Genomic DNA, 20,730 nt, shown 5'->3' with positions numbered 1-20,730 from the left:
ACAGGAAAAGCAAATAAACATTTAAAGGAGAAGTACAAGGCGATATCCCCTCCATTTTCTCTCTCCCCCATGTTTGGCACACAAACCCGCACCCCCGCCCACCCCCCCCCCCCAACCCCCACTGTCCCCAGAAAGCCAATACTTGTGCCCGGGACTGTACTGCGAGTGTCGACAGGCTGTATGACTGTCGAAGGCCTGTTAACAGAACTATGGCATGTTCTCACCGAAAACCTACACCAGGCAATTTTCAGCTGGGTCACTGGAAAGCAACAAGGAGCTGAAATCCTGGTTCGTTTTCCGCTTGCAGAGAACCATCAAACCCAGCTGTAGCGCCAACTACCACTCTGCTAACTAGGCCTTAGCTCAATCACATGAGCAACTGCTGTCATCACGCCTGGTGACATGCACAAGCACTGGCAGACTGATAAGAAGCCCTAATAAAATGATGACTCAAAATTCATTGAAAGCATTGTAAAACTGTCTCACCAATTATTTATTCAGATATAAAATAACTAAGAATTATTTGGAAATAACAGGGTAAGCATGGACTTTAAGCACATAGGTCGCCCTGGACAATATTGAATTAAAATTACAGGTGAAAGGTTAAAGATTGTAGATCAGGACTAGCTGTCCTGGCTTTACCGGATTGGCTCATGTGCCACTGCCTTGTCATTACAAGGACAACTTCCTATGGATCAGCATCAACTCCTCCAGATGATTCTGCTGGATCAGGAATTCTTGATCACAATTCCAATGGCTACAGACTTGGCCAATTTCTGTTGCTGGGCTGTTACCAACATGATTATTGTAAAGCATCAAAAGGTTGTAGTTAGTTGGTTCTGCCTATGTAAAATTAAGGAAACACACGGTTGAAGATGACATAGGGAGGTGATCACTAATGGTTTCACCATTTTGTCTGTTAATGACTTTTCTCGGGATTTTCTCCTTAGAAGTGGGTTTTGTAAAAGTGGATTTCTGTGCTCCTTTGAGGATTAGGCAGTTCAGAGTTATCCAAACAGCAGTCAGCAACAATGCGGTTAGGACAGTAACACCAAGTACAGAACTTCCATCAGATCGAGGGTTCATATACACCTATTCCATTAGTCTTCGTCAGAGAACTCCAGATCTTCAACAACATCCTGATCTCCTTCTGTAAGCGCCTTCAGGTCAGCCTGTGACAACTTCTTTGGAGCAGCGGTACTGGCTTTTGGAGAAACTCCATCTTCATCTGCTCAGAGTGCAAAGTGAAAATAGGTCATTAGAAAAATAATTAGATCGCTGATGCGATCTCGTAGAACTGAGACATAAGCTCCATAGATCACACAGGCTATGACTAAGAAAGATGAAAATATTGATGTACGTTTTGTAAATGACCTTCATTTTCCTAGTTAAATGCTTTGATAAAAAAAAATTCCATTCAATATTTGAGCCCAGTTCCTCAAACTTTAATACAACAATCTATTTTGATGGTTACAGAATAAAACACCAGCCACTTTATAACTGTACTGTTCCAAATTTTTCCCCAGACCATCACAAGATACAGGTTTGTGAAAGACTGTCCAAGTGCCCACCCTTTAGAGGGGAGCCCACATTACGTCAGCTCAGATTATTATCACACCCGAGCCAGATTCTGCCTTTGTCCCGCTGTCCACACACCAAGTTCTCCCAGGTGTGGATTGACTGGACAGAGATCAGGGACAGGAAGGGTGGCTGATTTCGCTCTCCCTTTTGAAGGGAGTGAGGCACTGGGGATAATTATACCGCCCAATATTTGGCCCAGTTTCAATCCGCCAATTCAGTGGAGAGTCAATTAAGTCTAAGACTGTATGCCTCAGTGCTCCGACGTAATACCCTTACCTGCTAGAACATTGAGGAACTACTGATATGGCTTCTTTCTGCACCGTCTGCCACTATCGACCACTAACATATTCCACCTCACATTTAACTGTATGGAGCTATGAAGTTTCACTACAGCCTTTAATTGGTAATTGTCTTACTATTGAACCTGCACTGGCACATATTTGATGGACCAGCTAGGTCACGTTTAATGGGTGATTCGTCAGCAGCATTACTGAACCTGAAGCACTTAATGAATCAGCTAAGTTAATTACTCATGAGGCACCATGTTAAACAGCAGCAGGGAAAACATGGAACTAAATTCGGCAGGATACTCCCAGATACATTGTGCCGGTACAGGTCAAGTAGCAGCTATATGACAACTTTCCCATGACAATACTGTCAATAAGACATCACTGCTGCAACATTGGCAAAGTGGGTGGTTAGAGAGCAAGCTTTCACCATCAATTATGTACCCGCTAAAGGAATCTGGGCATATTTAAAGGAAGAAAATCCAAGGCATTAACCATAATTTATTAGGTCTATAACCAGGCTCTTTCTTCAGTGACAATTTTTGTGGATCATTTCTCAAGGATTAATTTAGGACGAAACTCTCTTAATGACTTTATCATATCATTTTTTCTCCCAAGCTATTATTTCTATTGATGTTTAACTTAAAACTGGATTCCAGTTTTAACGTGGTTTGCTGCATTTATTGGCTTCCCAGCTGAAGGCACCAGTTTTGCACCTTGGCCTGGCCTCGAGTGAGCAGGTCTGGTAACCTGGCTCAGTGCTTTCAACCATCTTTCTCTCTCCACGGGCTGTGGATGCCACACTCCCTAGGGTTGCCCCAGCTCTGGGCACGCTCAGGAAAATATTTAAGGCTGCAGTTACATCAAAGGCAACGGTGAACCCAAACCACCGTGATACGGTACCCTGATGGGGGACCTACCCCGTCCCATGACTCTAGCGGGCTCACCAATCTGCTAGGTTGCTTATACTGCCAGTTTTACAGTATACCTATAAAACACAATGCTGCATAGAGTTTTCAGGGAATTCCTAAGCTGGCTATTGTGCTTATAGGAATTTTCTCTTTTTTAAAAAATGACATTCTCCACTCATTTCATTTGACAGGGGAGGTGGTGGCGTAGTGGTTTTGTCGCTGGACTAGTAATCCAGAGACCCAGGGTAATGCTCTGGGGACCAGGGTTCGAATCCCATGGCAGATGGTGGAATTTGAATTCAATAAAAATCTGGAATTAAAAGTCTAATGATGACCATGAAACCATTGCCGATTGTTGTAAAAACCCATCTAATGTCCTTTAGGGAAGGAAACCTGCCATCCTTACCTGGTCTGGCCTACATGTAACTCCAGACCCACAGCAATAGGCTGCCTCTTAACCACCCCCGGAATTAGGGTTGCGCAACAAATGCTGGCCTAGCCAGTGAGATCCACAACCCAGGAATGAGTCCAAAAAGAAGAATTCTGATTTTACTATATGCAGGAGACCAGGGGTGGAGAATCAGCCCAAAGATCCACAGTGCAACGATTCAGGCTGGGAAGGGTGAGATGGATTTGAAAACAAGGATGAGAGTTTTAAAATCAAGGTAATGAGGGATGTCCTAATGAGGTGAACAAGATTATGAGGGGCCTAGATAGAGTGGACAGGGATGCCCTGTTTCTCCCAGCGGAGAGGTCAATTACCTGAGGGCACAGATTTAAGGTGATTAGTAGAAGGATTAGAGGGGACATGAGGAAAATCTTCTTCACCCAGAGAGTGGTGGGTGTTTGGAATTCGCTGCCTGGTTTGGTGGTGGAGGCAGAAACTCTCAACTCATTCAAAAGGCACCTGGATTTGCACCTGAGGTGCTGTAACCTGCCAGGCTATGGGTCAGATGCTGGAAGGTGGGATTAGAACTGGTAGCTAGTTTTTTTATTTTTCAGCTGGCGCAGACATGATGGGCTGAATGGCCTCTTTCTGTGTGCACCAGACCTTTTCCATGGCTCTACGGCAAAAAAGGGGAATCAACGAGCACCGGGGTAACTGGTCAAAAGAAGATTGGAGTGGTAGTCCAGGGAGATGAAGAGCCAGGAGAGTTGGTATCTGGAAGAGGTTGGCCCAGAGAGACTGAGCTGATAATGCCCAATAATGGGGCTGTGTGGCCTAGTGATTAGTATGGAGCAGGCAAAGAGGTTTCTAAAGTTGATAGTGGGACTGCAGGATTGGGGTAGAGTCCAAGGAAAAAGACATGATTGGTGGTTAGGTCCATCCCACCCAGCATTTGTTAGATCTTCAAGGACTTGAGTAAAGGAGCAAGGATGTCTTACTGCAGCTGTCCAGGGCCTTGGTGAGACCACACCTGGGTATTGTGTGCAGTTTTGGTCTCCTTACCTAAGAAGGGATTTATTTGCCAAAGAGGGAGTGCAGCGAAGGCTCACTAGACTGATTCCAGGGGTGGCGGGATTGTCGTGTGAGGAGACATTGGGCCAACCAGGCTTGTATTTTACAGTTTAAAACAGCGAGAGGAGAGCTGGGATTTTCACAGTTTAAAACAGCGAGAGGAGAGCCGGGATTTTCACAGTTTAAAACAGCGAGAGGAGAGTTGGGATTTTCACAGTTTAAAACAGCGAGATGAAAGCTGGGATTTTCACAGTTTAAAGCAGCGAGAGGAGAGCCTGGATTTCACAGTTTAAAACAGGTAGGTGCTTGGTGGGTATCTCTTCCCCGTCTCTTTTGACTGGCCAAGAGGTTTAAATCAGGGGACATTATGATAGCTGTAGAGTAAAGTTAAGAAATTCATTTTAAAAATATTTAACATCCAAATTAATTAATTAAATGGAATAGAGATGGCTGGGCAGGTGATGTGTTGCAGCTGCAGCATGTGAGTGCTGGTGGACGCTGGTGCAATCCACAGTGACCACATCTGCAACAAGTGTTGGCTGCTCGAGGAACTTCAGCTCAGAGCTGATGAGCTGGAGTCCAAGCTGCAAACACTGCGACTCATCAAGGAGGGGGAGAGTTACCTGGACACTGTGTTCCAGGAGGCAGTCACATCCCTTAGATTAATTACATCACATTTGGTCCGTGTTCGGTGACAGGAGGGTGTGATTGCGAGTGAGGCAGGTATGGGGATCAGAATTTAGCTTTGGAGGAGTGCCCTTGTCCAACAGGTACGAGGTTCTTGCTCGTGGTGCGGACAAGTGCACAGACTGTAGGGAGGATGAGCGAACTGACTACAGCATCGTTGTATGGAGCGCCATTCAAGTAGAGGTTGTTGGTGGGGGGGGCGGGGGGGGGTTGGTGGAGAAAGAGAAATGCAGTAGTAATAGTGGATAGCATAGTTAGGGGAATAGATACTGTTCTCTGCAGCAATGACAGAGAGTCCCGAAGGCTGTGTCGTCTACCTGGTGCCAAGGTTAAGGACATCTCTTCCGGGCTGGAGGGGAACTTGGAGCGGGAGGGGAAGGATCCAATTGCCGTAGTCCACGTAGGTACCAAAGACATATGTAGGACTAGGAAAGAGGTTCTGCTGAGGGACTACAAGCAGCTGGGGGCTAAGTTAAAAAGCAGAACTACAAAGGTAATAATCCCGGATTACTACCCGAGCCCTGTGCAAATTGGCGTAGGGTAAATAAGATTAGAGAGGTAAATGTGTGGTTCAAAGATTGGTGTGGGAGAAATGGGTTCCGATTCATGGGGCACTGGCACCAGTGCTGGGGAAGATGAGCTGTACTGCTGGGACGGGCTTCATTTGAGCCATGCCGGGAACAGTGTCCTGGTGAATCGCACAACTAGGGTTGGAGATAGGACTTTAAACTAATTAGTTGGGGGGGTTCAATTGAAGTGAAGTTTAGAAGAACAAAAATAAATGAGAAAGCAGAGGTGCAGGGTAGTGAAGAGGCAAACGATAATCAAAGTGTGACAGGATGGGGCAGAGAATATAAGCAGGGGAGTGCAGCAGAAATTAGAACCAGAATGAGTAATAATGGTAAAAAGTCCAAGCTTAAGCCTCTTTATTTGAATACATGCAGCATTTGTAACAAGATAGATGAGTTGACGGCACAAATAGAAATAAATGGATGTGACTTGATAGCTATTACAGAGACATGGTTGCAGGGTGACCGAGATTGGGAACTCAATATCCAAGGGTTTTCAACGTTCCGGAAAAATAGACAGAAAGGAAAAGGAGGTGGGGTAGCTTTGTTAATAAAGGAAAGTACCAGTACAGTGGTGAGTAGTGATATAGGTGCCATAGATCATGATGTGGAATCAGTTTGGGTGGAAATAAGGAATAGCAAGGGGAAGAAGTCATGGCTGGGAGTTGTCCAGAGATCCCCCGAGGAGTTGCCTCACTGTAGGACAAAGTATAAATCATGAAATATTAGAGGTGTGTAAGGGTGCTACAATTGTCACGGGTGATTTTAATCTGCATAATGACTGGGCAAATCAGATTGGCAGGGGTAACATGGAAGACGAATTTGTAGAGTGCATCAGGGATGGTTTCTTAGAGCAATATGTTGCAGAACTTACCAGGGAACAGGCTATTTCAGATCTAGTAATGTGTAATGAGGTAGGATTAGTAAGAGATCTCATAGTTTAGGATCCTCTAGGGGGTAGCGATCACAACATGATAGAATTTGAAATTCAGTTTGAGGGCAAGCAACTCGGGTCTCAAACCAGTGTCCTTAACTTAAATAAGGGCAATTACAGAGGGATGAAGAAAGAGTTGCCTAAAGCGGTCAGGGAAAATAGACTAAGGGGAAGGTCTGGATGAGCAGTGTCAGACATTTAAGCAGATATTTTATAACGCTCAGCAAAAATTTATCCTGGTCAAAAAGAAGGACTCGATGAGAAGGATGAACCACCCGTGGTTAACAAAGGTGGTCAAGGAGAGTGTCCAATCAAAAACTATGGCATACAAAGCAGCAAAAACTAGTGGTAGGCCAGAGGATTGGGAGTTTTTTTTAGGAACTAGCAGTGGGTGGTGAAAGAGCTAATAAAGAGGGAGAAAATTGATTATGAAAGTTAATTGGCAAGAAATATAAAAACAAACAGCAAGAGCTTCTACGGGTAGATAAAAAGAGTGGCTAAAGTGAGTGTGGGACTCTTGGAGGATGCAACTGGAGAATTGATAATGGGGAATAGGGAAATGGCAGTTAACTTAAACTAATATTTTGCATTGGTCTTCACGGTGGAGGATACTATAAACATCCCAAAGATATCAGATAAGCAAGGAGCTAATGGGAGGAAAGATCTTGTACCAGTCTCTATCACAAGGGACAAAGTATTTGAGAAACTAATGGGACTAAAGGCAGACAAGTCACCAGGACCTGATGGCCTGCATACAAGGATTTTAAAGGAAGCAGCTGAAGAGGTCATGGAGACATTGGTTGAAATATTCCAGAACTCACTGGATTGCGGAGGGTCCCAGCAGATTGGAAAACCGCTAATGCGATGCCCCTGTTCAAGAAGGAAGACAACAAGCAGGAAAGTATAGGCCAGTCAGCCTAACATCTGTCATTGGGAGAATGCTAGAGTCCATTGTTAAGGAAGAATTAGCAGGACATTTAGAAAAGCTTAACGCAAACAGTCAACACGGTTTTGTGAAAGGGAAATCACGTTTGGCAAATTTGCTAGAGCTCTTTGAGGATATAATAAGCAGAGTAGATAAAGGGGAACTGGTAGATGTAGTGTATTTGGATTTCCAGAAGGCATTCGATAAGGTGTCACGTAAAAGGTTATTGCACAAGGTAAGACATAACGGTATTGGGGTAATGTATTAGCATGGATTGAGGATTGGTTAACACACAGAAGACAGAGAGCTGGAATTAATGGGTCTTTTTCAGGTTGGAAAGACGTAACTAGTGGAGTGCCACAAGGATCAGTCCTAGGGCCTCAATTATTTACTATCTATATTAACAACTTGGAGGAGGGGTCAGAATGTAATGTATCCAAATTTGCTGATGATACAAAAATAGGTGGGAGGGCATGCTGTGATGAGGATATAAGGAATCTGCAAGGGGGTGTAGACAGGTTGAGTGAGTGGGCAAAAACTTGACAAACGGAGTTTAATGTAGGAAAGTGTGAGGTCACGTACTTTGATAGGGAGAATCAAAAGGCAGACTCCAAAAAAGTGCAGCACAGAGGGATCTGGGTGTTATTGTGCATGAAACACAAAAAGTTAGCATGTAGGTGCAGCAAGTAATTAAGAAGGCAAATGGAATTTTGGCCTGAATTGCTAGGGGGGGTTGGAGTTTAAAAATAGGGAAGCCTTGTTACAACTGTACAGGGTGTTGGTGAGGCCACACCTGGAGTACTGTGCACAGTTTTGGGCCCCGTATTTAATGAAGGATATATTGGCATTGAAGGCAGTTCAAGAAAGATTCACTAGGCTGATTCCTGGGATGAAGCAGTTGACTTTCAAGAACAGCTAAACAGGTTAAGCCTTTATTCATTAGAGTTCAGAAGAACGAGGGGTGATCTTATTGAAACGTGCAAGATTCTGAGGGGGCTTGACAGGGTAGATGTTGAGATGCTGTTTCCATTAGTGGGGGAATCTCAAATTAGGGGGACATAGTTACAGAATAAGGGGACACTCATTTAAAACTGAGAGGCGAAGGAATTTCTTCTCTCAGAGGGTAGTGAATGCCTGGAATTCTCTTCCCTAGAGTTGTGGAGGCTTAAAGAGGAGGTAGGTAGATTTTTGAAACATCGGGGAGTTGAGAGCAATGAGGAGCTGGCACGAAAGAGGAGTTGAGGCCTGGGGCAGATCAGCCATGATCTTGTTGAATGGTGGGGCTGGCTTGAGGGGCTGAAGGGCCTACTCCTGTTCCTATTTCTTATGTTCATATGTATTCACTGGAGTTTAGAAGGATGAGAGGGGATCTCATTGAGACGTGTAAAATTCTGACAGAGATGGACAGACTGGATGCAGGGATGATGTTTCCTCTGGCTGGGAGGGGGGGTGGGGGTGGTGTCTAGAACAAGGGGTCCCATTCTCAGGATACGGGGAAGGCCATTTAGGACTGAGATGAGGAGGAACTTCTTCACTCAAAGGGCAATGAACCTGTGGAATTCTCTACCACAGAAGGAGACCAAGTCACTGAATATATTTAAGAAAGAAAGAGATAGATGTCTAGACTCTAAAGGCATCAAAGGGTATGGGGAGAGAGCGGGAGTATGGAGTTGAGATAGAGGATCAGCCTTGATTATACTGAATGGTGGAGCAGGCTCGAAGGGCTGAATGACCTAGTCCTACTCTTATTTTCCCTGTTTCTATGTTTAAGTCTTGAGCTCAAAATATATCTGTGCAACATAAGTGAGCTCTCAGCATCACAAAATACACAGCAGTTACTACAAACTCCTCAGATAACAGAATCTGATTAACCGACACCTCTTACTAAATATAGTCCCAAAGCTGCATCCAAACAGGAAGCAGCAAACCTGACAAACTTCACCATCACTTCTTAAACTCAAAAATGAAATCCCCCAGCCGTCAGGGGAAGGGCTCAAACCAACAAGCATCAGGCAATTAATGTTTTGGCAGAAATTATTATTTTGGTCTCTCCTGGGGGTTGGAGTGGGGGGGGGGCGGAGTTGGAAGGAGGGAGAGAAAGGCTGCACTGTGTGAATGACGGCTCGTTAAGATATTGAATCTTTTGGGAGGTTGGGGGGGGGGGAGAAGGAGTGGAGAGTGTGAGTGTGTGTATGAGGTAGAACAGCAGGATGCAGCTGTGCCAATTCAACTCTTGTCACACATCAATTTTGTCAGAACAACATTTTTCTTTCTGGACCTGTCCAAGATGTATTTATCTTGGAGGTCTTCACACTGCCCTCGGGGTCACTAGGTCCTACTAGTACTGTGCGAGCATTTTCGAAGTGTGAGGTAATGCATTTGGGGAAGGCTAAGGCAGCAAGCAAATACACAAGAAATGGTCGGATGCGGAGGAGTGTAAAGGAACAGTGGGAGCTTGGAGTGCAGGTCCACAGATCACTGAAGGGGGCTGGATGGGTAGATAAGGTGGTCAAGGAGGCATATGGGATTCATAAGCCAAGGCATAGAATATACAAGCAGGGAGACTATGCTGGAACTGTACAAAACTCTAGTTAGGCCACAGCTGGAGTGCTGCGTGCAATTCTGGTCACCACACCATAGGAAACATGTGATTGCACTGGACAGGGTACAGAGGAGGATGTTGCCTGGACTGGAATTTGAGTTGAGGAAAGATTGGATAGGCTGGGGTTGTTTTCTTTGGAACACAGGAGGCTGAGGGGAGACCTAATCGACGTGTATAAGATTATTAGAGATCAGAGTGCATAGGGAGGCCCTATTCCCCTTGGTTGAGGGGGTCCATAACCAGGGAGCATAGATTTAAGATAAGAGGTAGGAGGTTTAGTGGGGATTCAAGGGGAATTGTCTTCACCTGGAGAGTGTTGGGGGTCTGGAACGCACTGTTCGAATGGGTGGTAGAGGCAGAAACCTTCATAACACTTAAGAAGTACTTGGATATGCACTTGAAGTGTCGTCACCCATGAGGCTATGGACCAAGAGGTGGGAAAGTAGGATTAAGTTGGATAGTTTCTTGTTGGCCAGTGCAGACAAGATGGACCTACTGACCTCCTATGTTGTAAATTTCTATGATTCTAAATAACATGGACTTTCCCAAATTAATTGAATACAGGATTCACGTAGGATTCAGGTCTCATTCGGAATTTGCAGTGATATGCTTCTTCTGTCCCCTGCCACTCCACTAAAGGTATCTTTATTCATTTCAAACTTACAATCCACAGGGTCGGAGGCAATTAATATGGAGTAACCAGCCAGTCCCGAAGTTTGAAAAATAACATTCCCTTTCTCTCACACCCCTCAAAGTTCTCTCAGGCAAATATGTTATCCTGTTCACACAGGCATTGCATCAAAGACTATTTGCACTCTTTTAATAAAAGATCACCACCCTCCCCACTACCCCGCCGAGCCTCTGCTTCTTGGAAATGATCAACAGGCTAAAGTCTGAAACTTCTGAAATGAATCCAGGAATACGCACCGTCTGAATTATCTTCAAAAGATAATGCATCATCCTCATCCTCATCATCCTCTTCACTGCTCATGTCAGACAGATCCTCCAGGAAGTCTTCATCACCTTTCTTAGATTCTCCTGCAACAACAGAGATAACAGTTTATGTCAAAATTAAGAGAGCCAAGTACTTTGTAGTGTCTACTTGGGTTCTGTTCAATCAAGCATTCTCCTACCGAGCCGTGCAATCAAGTCATTTTGCTGTAATCAGTGTCAACCAGGAGTTGTGGGGAACTGTCCAGCACAGGCTGGTCGACTCATCCAAGCGCTAGCCTTTGTCTGTCCGCTGGCAGAGCCCATTCTGGGTTTTAACATCTACAAAACTGTCCGAAATTAACCTGTGATGTCACCATGCCAATCTATCAAGCGACTCAGCCAACAAAAACAGTTATTCCAAAGCATACCCCACCCCCATCTCAAAAAAAAACAGGGTTGGGATAAAGAAATGTGCAAAAGGGTTAGAAAAGGCTGTTCAGGTTAGAAAGAGGGGGCCGAGTGCTTCACTGGGGTTAGATGTTGACTCTTCACCTTTAGAAGTTGGCTTCTTATCCAGCCCAGATGGACAGGATAAGCATCTTCTGTGCACGCTGGTTTGTACGGATTCAACATGGTATCCAGTGCTTAATAGGTATAGCTGTACAGCACAGAAATGACTTAATTAGCAGAAAGAGGTACAGATGACTGGTGTAGGGAATGGAGAATAAAAACAGCTCATTAATGTAGTCTGACTGACGTACATTGTTGAGGCAGAGTATGGAGAGCTTAACATTACATTTGCTTGTGCTATCCTTGACCTAGGAATGCTTAATACTGGGGCCTGCAAACCAGTCCGCTTTGACTCCAACTGAAAATTGTTTGGTAGCTTTAGGATCTGAAGAAAACATTGTTGAATTAACCCCAACGCAAGAGACAATATAATCCTTGTAATCAAATCCATCTTTAACCAAAGATTACTGGCATTTCGGCAAACTAATGGGGTTCTGTCTGCTAAGACTCCCCTTCCAAGAAAGCAGTAATGTGAAGTAGGGTTGGCAGTGCAAGTGCTGCAGTGTCAAGCCATTAAACTCTTACAACAATGAAAAGGCTGCTTGCCTACAGGAAAGTGCGCTAGAGATAAAGTTAGCTGCATAACTTCTATTAGACCAAATACCCACAGCATTTTATTACCATTTAGCTAAGTCTGCCCTCTCATCTCCCTCGGACCCCCAAGTCTACCTTAATTTGACAACAACTTAGATTCATGTAACACTTTAACTTAATAAAATGTCCCAAGGCACTTCACTGGAGAGTTATTAGAAATGATTTGAGCCACAGAAAGAGATGTTAGAATAATGATCGAAGCCTGAGTTCTAAGGACTGGACAACTTTAGGGTTGTTCCATTATATACAACCTCCTCTAGAGTGGAATCACTGTTTTTAAAGATCTAAAGTCAATGGCCTGACACTTCCTTTAGAATTTGGGACAAAAAGAATTCAAGGAAGAGAGGGAGAAGTTATGATGTTTTATCAGACTTCTAGTTTAGTTAGGGCAGAATCAATGATGCACTGTCACAGCAGGTCTGGCAGGTGCAAAATGTGGCTGGGTCAGAGCTTAGTATTAGCAACATGGCAATTATTGAAGTTGAACATCCTGCACACACTGTGATCAAGTTATTACGCTGCAGGCTTTCATATATCAAAACCATAATAAAAATCAGAAAGTCTCTCAGTTACTGAAACCAAACAGTTTGCAGATTTTCAGGTAGTTACTTCACGGGATTCCCTTCTTGTCCTTTTCTCAGTTATTAACATTCATCCTGAAAATCAATTCGACCCACACCCTGGAGGAAACCAGTGAATTTATCTCCAATCAATTTGGAACTGATGCTAATGTTTAAAAGCATTTCGCCTGTGCGAATTATCTAATACCTGCGATTATCACTGAAATACTCTGCAAAAAAACTCCAAATGTACATTTTTCTGTTTTCCTTTGTTCTCCGACATGAGGAATGTTGATATAATCCGATCTCACTTCAGATTCCCAATGCCGGTACTGAGCATTCCCGGCCATGAAGAGCAAGGTGAAAGCTTATGCCACTGCCACTCTGTTCTTGCTGTTCTTTGTTAGGTATTATCTGTTGTGTTGTTAAGGTATTATTGCTCACCCCATGTAACAGATTTCTTGTGTGCACCACTGTCACAAACCAGGATGGTATAGAACAAAAAACATGCATTTACATAGCGCCTTTCACACATCACGACATCCCAAATCGCTTTATGGCCAATTAAGTAAGTGTATTAACTGCTGCAATGTAGGAAATACAGCGGCTAATTTGCACACAGCAAGCTCCCACAAACAGAAATAATGGCCATATAATCTGCCTTGGTGGCTGTGTTTGAGGGATAGATATTGGTATCAGGGAGATCTCCTTCTGATCACCTTCGAAGGCGCTACAGGATCTTTACTATCTAGCTCAGAGGGCAGACGGGGTCCTGGTTTTAACATCTACAACAGTGCAGTATTCTCTTAATGCAAGAGTTTATGCTCAAGTCTTGGGAGTAGGGCTTCAACCCATATCCTTGTGGCTTAAGAGGCGAAAATACTGCCAACTGAAGCATGGCTAAAACTTATACTGCCAGCCCGAGCAGGGTCATCCTGAGCCGTGTCCAGCAGCAGGCGCAGGAAATTTGCATCGTGTGTGAACTTTTGCTCAAAGCCAACCAGCTTCAGACCTACAGCTCAGAACTGGCATGATTAATATTGATGGGGCGTCACAGTTTTTACCTCTCTGGCAATGCTTCCGAGTGCAATTCTGGCTTGTTGAGCTACGGCGTGGTGAAGTTGCAAGGAACTTGGTGTGCAGCGATAACCATTCAGCACGCTAATGTGCCCACAACTCTATTCCTGCGCTATCGCGGCAAGAATTCTTCTCGAGACTGGAGGTATCTTCCGCAAAGAAACTTGAGCAAGGGAGAGAAAGAGAGAGAGAGGGAGAGAGTGAGAGAGAGAGAGAGAGAGGGAGAGAGTGAGAAAGAGAGAGAGGGAGAGAGAGGGGGGGAGAGAGAGAGGGGGAGAGAGTGAGAAAGAGAGAGAGAGGGAGAGAGCGAGAGAGAGGGGGAGAGAGTGAGAGGGAGAGAGTGAGAGGGAGAGAGTGAAAGGGAGAGAGAGGGAGAGAGAGGGAGGGAGAGGGAGGGAGAGGGAGGGAGAGGGAGGGAGAGAGTGAGAAAGAGAGAGAGGGTGAGAGTGAGAAAGAGAGAGAGTGAGAGTGAGAAAGAGAGAGAGGGTGAGCGAGGGAGAGAGGGAGAAAGAGAGAGAGGGAGATAGAGGGAGAGAGGAAAAAGGAATTTAAACTTCAGTCCTACTCTTTCAGATTTGGTCCCAACTGAAGATCAGGTTTCTTAAACCCTTAGCAATGTTACAGAAGCTTTGAAAATGAAAGGAAGACTTGCATTCATGGAGAGCCTTTTATGGCCTAGGACAGCCAATGAAATACTTTTGAATCTTTGCACAGTCTCACAAACAGCAATGAGATAAACGACCAGTTATTTGTTTATAGTGACGTTGATTGATGGATAAATATCGGCCAGGGCACCAGGGAGAACTCCCCTGCTCTTCCTTTACAACCTCCTGAGAGGGCAAAGAGCTCGCAGTTTAATGCCTCATCCAAAAACCAGCATGTCAGACGAAAGCAGCGCTCGCCCAGTGCTGTCAGTCTCGATCTTTGTGCTCACGTCCCTGGAGTGAGGCTTGGGGACCCACAGCTCCCTGACCCAGAGGTGAGAGTACTATCAAGTGGGAAACAGCTGACATCTGCTATAAGTACTGCAGATAGTGGCCTACTGGTGATATTAGAATTTTCACCGCTGTCTCTACTTCTCAGTCACAAAGTAAAAGCACACACTTCTGTGATAGATAAAAGTGCTTTCATTGCACCAGTAATTTTGTGATAACGACATCAGATAGACAGCATGTGATCGGACTCCATTCAAAAGGGAAAGCCTGGGATGGGCATATACAAAGATACTGGATCTTTCACTGTGTAAATATCAAATTGTCCAGATTAACCAATCCACAGGAACAAGGCCAAAATCAAGGGACAAACTACAGTAATCAAATCTCATGGTGTTGTTACCAAAACCCACATCACTAGGTTTGTTCAGTGTAATTTAATTAAACTAAAGGCATTAAATCGCTTCTAATTGCAATCCCCAGGGCAAACTGAGGTTTCAAATCTAAAGAGCTTGATTTAATTTACAGGACGAAAATCAGATTACAACGCAATTTAACTCCTTCCAGTCTCGTAGGTGCGAAGTGGAGCTGGTGAGACCAAGAACTTAAATGCGCCAACATGTGCAATAACATCCCAGAACAATGGCCACCAGAATGATAGGTTTCCACTCCATGTGATGCAGTCCTCGTTAATTTTGATGCTTCACAGACTTTATATTATAGATAAATATAAAACTCTGCCCATGTCCCTGCCATTTGTAAAACGACACATTTACTTTGGGCTGGTTTTAATCTTTAGGGGAAATGCAACAGTTAACTGATGACTGACAGTTAACTGCCAAGCTTTATTTAACTTCAAACCAGGCAGGTTGACTCCGATTGGTCAAAGCATTGCCGTGGGGAATGAACTAGAGTCAACCGCGTGGACTGCAGTGGTTCAAGAAGGCAGCTCACCAGTACCTTCTCAAGGGAAATTAGGGATGGGTCATAAGTGCTGGTCCAGCCAGAGAAGTCCACATCCCGTGAATGAATGAATAAAAAAATAAAAATGGCTGTTACCTATTTCGTTTAGCCGAAAATGACACAACTTGTGTACACGTTCTTTCTGTTGGCAAAGGACAGGGCCCTGTCCCATTGGCAATGTCTCTACCAAGGTCCACCTGCCAACCAATCAGCACTCTCTTCTCAGGCAGTATAAATTGTTGTTCACTTTACATTGATATTCTGCGAATTGTCCTGGTGAGTGCAAGGCAAAAAGCTTCGGCAACATGTCTCTTTTTTCAGCAATACTCAAGTTTTGTATTACTAAACAACAAGTTTTATTTCACCCTTTTTCCTATCTTTTGACTCATTCCAAATAATTACGTGACAACTTGCTATGGTCTTTGGACAAGCACCTGCAACTTGCCTCAAGAATTTATAAGGAGGTCCCATGTTTACTCAGGGATCCAACTGGACGACAATTGAAAAGTGAATTACCACACTTACGGGCTCGATTAGATGTGTTCCTATGTGCTCCAATCTTTTTTTTTACACTTTTAAAAGTAAAAGTGTAAATAAGTTGCTGCATTTATTTCCAGAGCAACATTTTTCATTTCAAAAATGTTGTTTCATTCACAGGGTATGATAGAATATTCACCAGCTGACCTCCTGTTGCAGTGCACACGCAGAATCAAAAGCAAGTACAATCTTCAGGCAAACCAAGGGTACAGCGCAGAGGTATTTAGATCAGGACCGACAGGCGTCATCCAGTCCAGTCCCCAACACAAATCCTCCAGCCTGTCTTTATTTTTATATTTCCTTTGCAAATTTCTATGGCTACATTTGTCTATGTAAACGTGTCACGCTGTAAACACACACTCCTACCAATGTTGCCGGGTGCAGCACTTCCACTGGCAAAATTGTGTGTTGGGCTTGTGACACGTTGACTCGGACCAGTCCCGACTGTAGGACAATATTGTGGAAGCTGCGGACATATTGAAGAACAGCGAGAAGCTATGTTGAAGCTGTGTTTCCATGTTGCTTAACTGTATTACCCCCATTCCCAGAGGCCGTCCCTGAAGGGAAACCCAGCACATTGAGGACTCGCACACAGCGCCACAGAATGCAAGGAGGCAGCTTCTAAGCTCCGAGGCTCAGCTGCACTCTTTTGTGAGGCCAGATGTCTCACGAACGCACGGAATCAAATCAGATTCAAAGGTTGATAAGTAAACACTTGCTTTGATGATGGCCTGGAATAGGCTGATGTGCGACCATGAGAAGATTAAAAAGATGCTCAAAATCCAAGCCCAGAAATGCCTCATGCAGACATTAGTGTTCAACTGAAACCCCCTAGTATCTAATACACTCAGCCCACCCAGCACCAGAACTCTTGCCCATCTCTGTCCGTCAATTTAATTTTCTGCTGGTTTTATTGCTTAAATACATTTTCCTACTATTAAACGTTGACCACAACTCTTCATTGAACGGGAGAGAAAAAGACGCTTGTTTTTAAATCGTCTTTTCCATGTTGCTCCCATTGAAAATACCTCGATCCCTGCTTCATAAAAGTTTACCTGAGAGATCTGAATTGGATTCCGTTCATCATCTTCCGTAAAATCAAATACTGGAGACGCCAGTTCATTTTTCATAATGAAATTGGGGAACAATAAAATTCAAGCAAATTCTGTCAGTGAATAACCATTGGAGAATAGAGCATCTATTTTTTTTATTATTAGTGCACTGAGGTGCCACATACAGTTAGAATTGAAAATTCGCTGGCACACTTACTCTGGTTTCTGTTTCCCCCTTCACTACATTGAGGAACTTTAGAAATCCCTTTTGAGTACTTAACTCCTTAATTCTCGGTAGCGTTATCAGTGACTATTCGTACCAATGTGACAATTACAGTGTCTGTGGGTTAATGACATCTGATGTGGATGATGGTCGATTGAAATGTGAGAGTCAACAGCGTGGGAGGAATGTGTGGCAATATGGGATTGATGGAATTGAACACTGATGCATTACAGAATTTTGTGATTACTATTTCATCGGGGAGAAACTGAAAATAGCACATCCCTGTTTGTCACATCTGGATGCTTTCAGGTTATGCTTAAAGTAATAATGCTGCCTTTTGTCAAGGTGTGGAGGAAAATTACCAGCCTCACTTAAAACGTGTGTGTAACATTTACACATTCTCAAAAGTGCAGCACTGTCACTGTAGAAAGTGAGTGCCATTTAGTGTTGAATCTCATCCAAGCTCTCAAATCCACATCGATTCTCCCCCCCCACCCCCTCCCCCGTTCTGGCCCGTCTATCGAATTGAGCCGGGCCCAATGGGGGAGAAATCAAGTTATGGATTCCATCATTCATACAACCTGACTTTGTTTCTGTATGTAAATTCAATATTTTTTCTTTGTACAGTTGAGCTTAAATTGCTTGAATTTCTTTGCACAAATAACAAACAGTAAAGAAATACAGGCTGGTGTTTACATGCCAAAACCCTACACTGATTGCAATATTGCCAACTTTTTGCTGACTTGGGCTGAATGGTCAGTTTTTTTTTTGCTGCTGTACATTCTATGTAATTCCTTAGTGCATTGCACTAACATTGTTAAGCCGCACATTATATTGACTCAAAGATCTGCCAAAAATAATGACCTGTCATTTACACAGACAGATATGGAGTGCTGACCAATATTGTCACCCAGTTTATTTTTAAGCCACTTTATTAATAACCTTCAAACACCTAAACATATGCCAAAGCGAAGGTCAATTCTGCTCGCTCAGAGGGGGGGGAAAGATTCTCGGCATCTACCGAAAAGCAGGACGTTCCCCCAATATCCTGACCAACGAGCATCCCTCCAATGCCAGGGCAGCTTAGGTGGTCACTCATCCCAATCTCTTGTTTGAAAAATGTTGCTCTGCACAAACTGGCAGCCAGCACTGCCACTTAAAGAGGGACAAAGACTGCAAAAGGGATCAGCTGGCATGGTTGTGAAGCATTTCGAAACAGAGGATATAAGGTGCTATATAAAGGTACATTACGCCACCTCCAAAAGCACTGCCTCAATATTCCACCTCTGCGTCAGCCCTGATATGTGCTCAAATTCCTGGGGCGGGGTTCAAACCCCCCCACCCCCCACATTCGTCCGATTCAGCATTGAGGCGTGCCTCCATCTGAACAAGGCTGGCTTTTTATTCATCATCACCCCCCCCCCCCCCAACCCCTTCCCCTGGAGTCACGCCTGCAGGTTGAGAATAGCCTAAACAAGCCCTCCCCTCTGCCAGGGAGAGTTTGCAGTCAGCCGAGCAGCTACCCACACTAGCGCGTTCAAGACGGGAAATTCACTGGCGTTGGCAATCAATACCCGCCCACCAGTTGCAGATTTACACACATCAGGGTTACAACGCGCTGTTCTCCAGCTGCTGTGTCCTCACCACCCACAGGCTGCTCTCAGGGGCTGCAAAACCACAGGGCATCAGGCAACCTGCTCTCCCTCTGCTTGCTGCCCAGCTACTTCCTTCTCGCCTGGCTAGCTCCCTTTTTGAAGCTAAACCTCGTGCTCCACTTGCCCGGGTCCACGTTGAGTGCTCTGGCAACCCACCCTCTGCTTACGGCGTATTCCTCTTCAAAACTGCCTCAGGGCCTGCAGCGATAGGCTGAGCAGCAGCAACAGGCCTCGCTCGGTCCCCGAGGATACAGCCCCACCCCCACATACTCTCATTGTACTTCCTTTTACTTCTGATCTTGCGTCTCCTCCCTTCTCAATTCCTTGATCACTAGTATTATACGTTCCCAACCTTTATGTAACCCCTTACACCCCATCCACAAACGATCACTCCCTCTACTGCCGACGCACAGTAGCAGCAGTGTACGTACCATCTACAAGTTGCACTGCAGGAATTCACCAAATCTCCTTAGGCAGCACCTTCCAAACCTGTACCCGCTACCATCTAGAAGGACAAGGGCAGCAGACAGATGGGAACACCACCACCTGCAAGTTCCCCTCCAAGCCACTCACCATCCTGACTTGGAAATATATCGCCGTTCCTTCACTGTCGCTGGGTCAAAATCCTGGAACTCCCTCCCTAACAGCACTGTGGGTGTACCTACACCACATGGACTGCAGCGGTTCAAGAAGGCAGCTCACCACCACCTTCTCAAGGGCAACTAGGGATGGGCAATAAATGCTGGCCCAGCCAGCAAAGCCCACATCCCGTGAATGAATAAAAAAAATATCGCATGGTTTAGTCTAGCCCAGGAAATGATTCTCACGCCCCCTTGGAAATATCTGCTTTCCCTTTAATATATCATTCTGCCCGCTTCACAAGTCTCCCTCTTTTAATTAGCAGCTCGCTGAATGAAATAATATCCCAATGTATCGTTATTTTTTATCCCACCTCACACCAGAAGGACATGTTTGCTGAAAGGTGATGTCCTTCAGTACCTCAAGGGCTGGATTTTACAGAACATCATATTTCCCACCTCCCAACCCTGAGAGAAAGGTCAATCGTCAGCCCAGTGACCTGAAACCTGGCTGCCCCCTAGGACGGCCTTGATTGTTTCAGAGTGGGCTTCTGTCCCGGGGGGAAGCCCCGGCTTTAAGAGGCCTGTGGACCAATCTGATTGGCCGGCAGCTCTGAGGTGCCAGCAGTGCCAGGTTTGAACAGTGGTCACTGCTGGGACTACAGGAGACCCCCCCCCGCCACCTCCAACAACAAGAAGTGAAGGAGCCCAGACTTAAAAGTTTGGGATTTTGGATGGTCCTGTTGGGAGCGGGTGGGGGGGGGGGTGTCAGGGAAGTGTGGGGTCAGGTTTTAGAGGCAGGAGGGGGGGGGTGAGGGAAGGTTAAAGGGGAAGTGCCTCCGATGGGCGGGCACAGGAGACACCCATCACCTCACCACAAGGAGGCACCAAGCCCCTCCCTGCCTGGCAGCAGCCCTCGCAACGAAAGCTGCTGAGCTACCCACCTGGTCTCCGTCTTCCCTTGCCGCACGTATAAGAGCGGCGGAAGTGGGATGAGGGCCCTCGAGGGGAAGAAGGGGAAGGTGCAATTACAGTGCGACACGCTTATGGAGAAAATCCCCATTCCAAGCTGCAAATAAACATGGAATCAGAGGATGGTTA

The 20,730-nt window shown here is 45.1% G+C and overlaps 1 protein-coding gene across 1 annotated transcript in view; it reads right to left on the bottom strand.

Moving 5' to 3' along the window:
* Window positions 1-475: 475 nt before the first annotated feature.
* The window catches only part of noc2l (NOC2-like nucleolar associated transcriptional repressor), a 164,992-nt gene continuing 144,737 nt past the window's right edge, over window positions 476-20,730 (bottom strand). The window contains exons 18-19 of the mRNA XM_041207303.1: window positions 10,883-10,993; window positions 476-1,228 (exon numbers count right to left, since the gene is read on the bottom strand). Of these exons, the coding sequence (XP_041063237.1) occupies window positions 1,101-1,228; window positions 10,883-10,993 (239 nt within the window). The 3' untranslated portion in view covers window positions 476-1,100. The remainder of the gene's footprint in view (window positions 1,229-10,882; window positions 10,994-20,730) is intronic.

Source organism: Carcharodon carcharias, chromosome 15, assembly GCF_017639515.1.
Source record: "Carcharodon carcharias isolate sCarCar2 chromosome 15, sCarCar2.pri, whole genome shotgun sequence".
Lineage (NCBI taxonomy): Eukaryota > Metazoa > Chordata > Chondrichthyes > Lamniformes > Lamnidae > Carcharodon > Carcharodon carcharias.
This window is presented reverse-complemented; position numbering and strand designations above follow the sequence as displayed.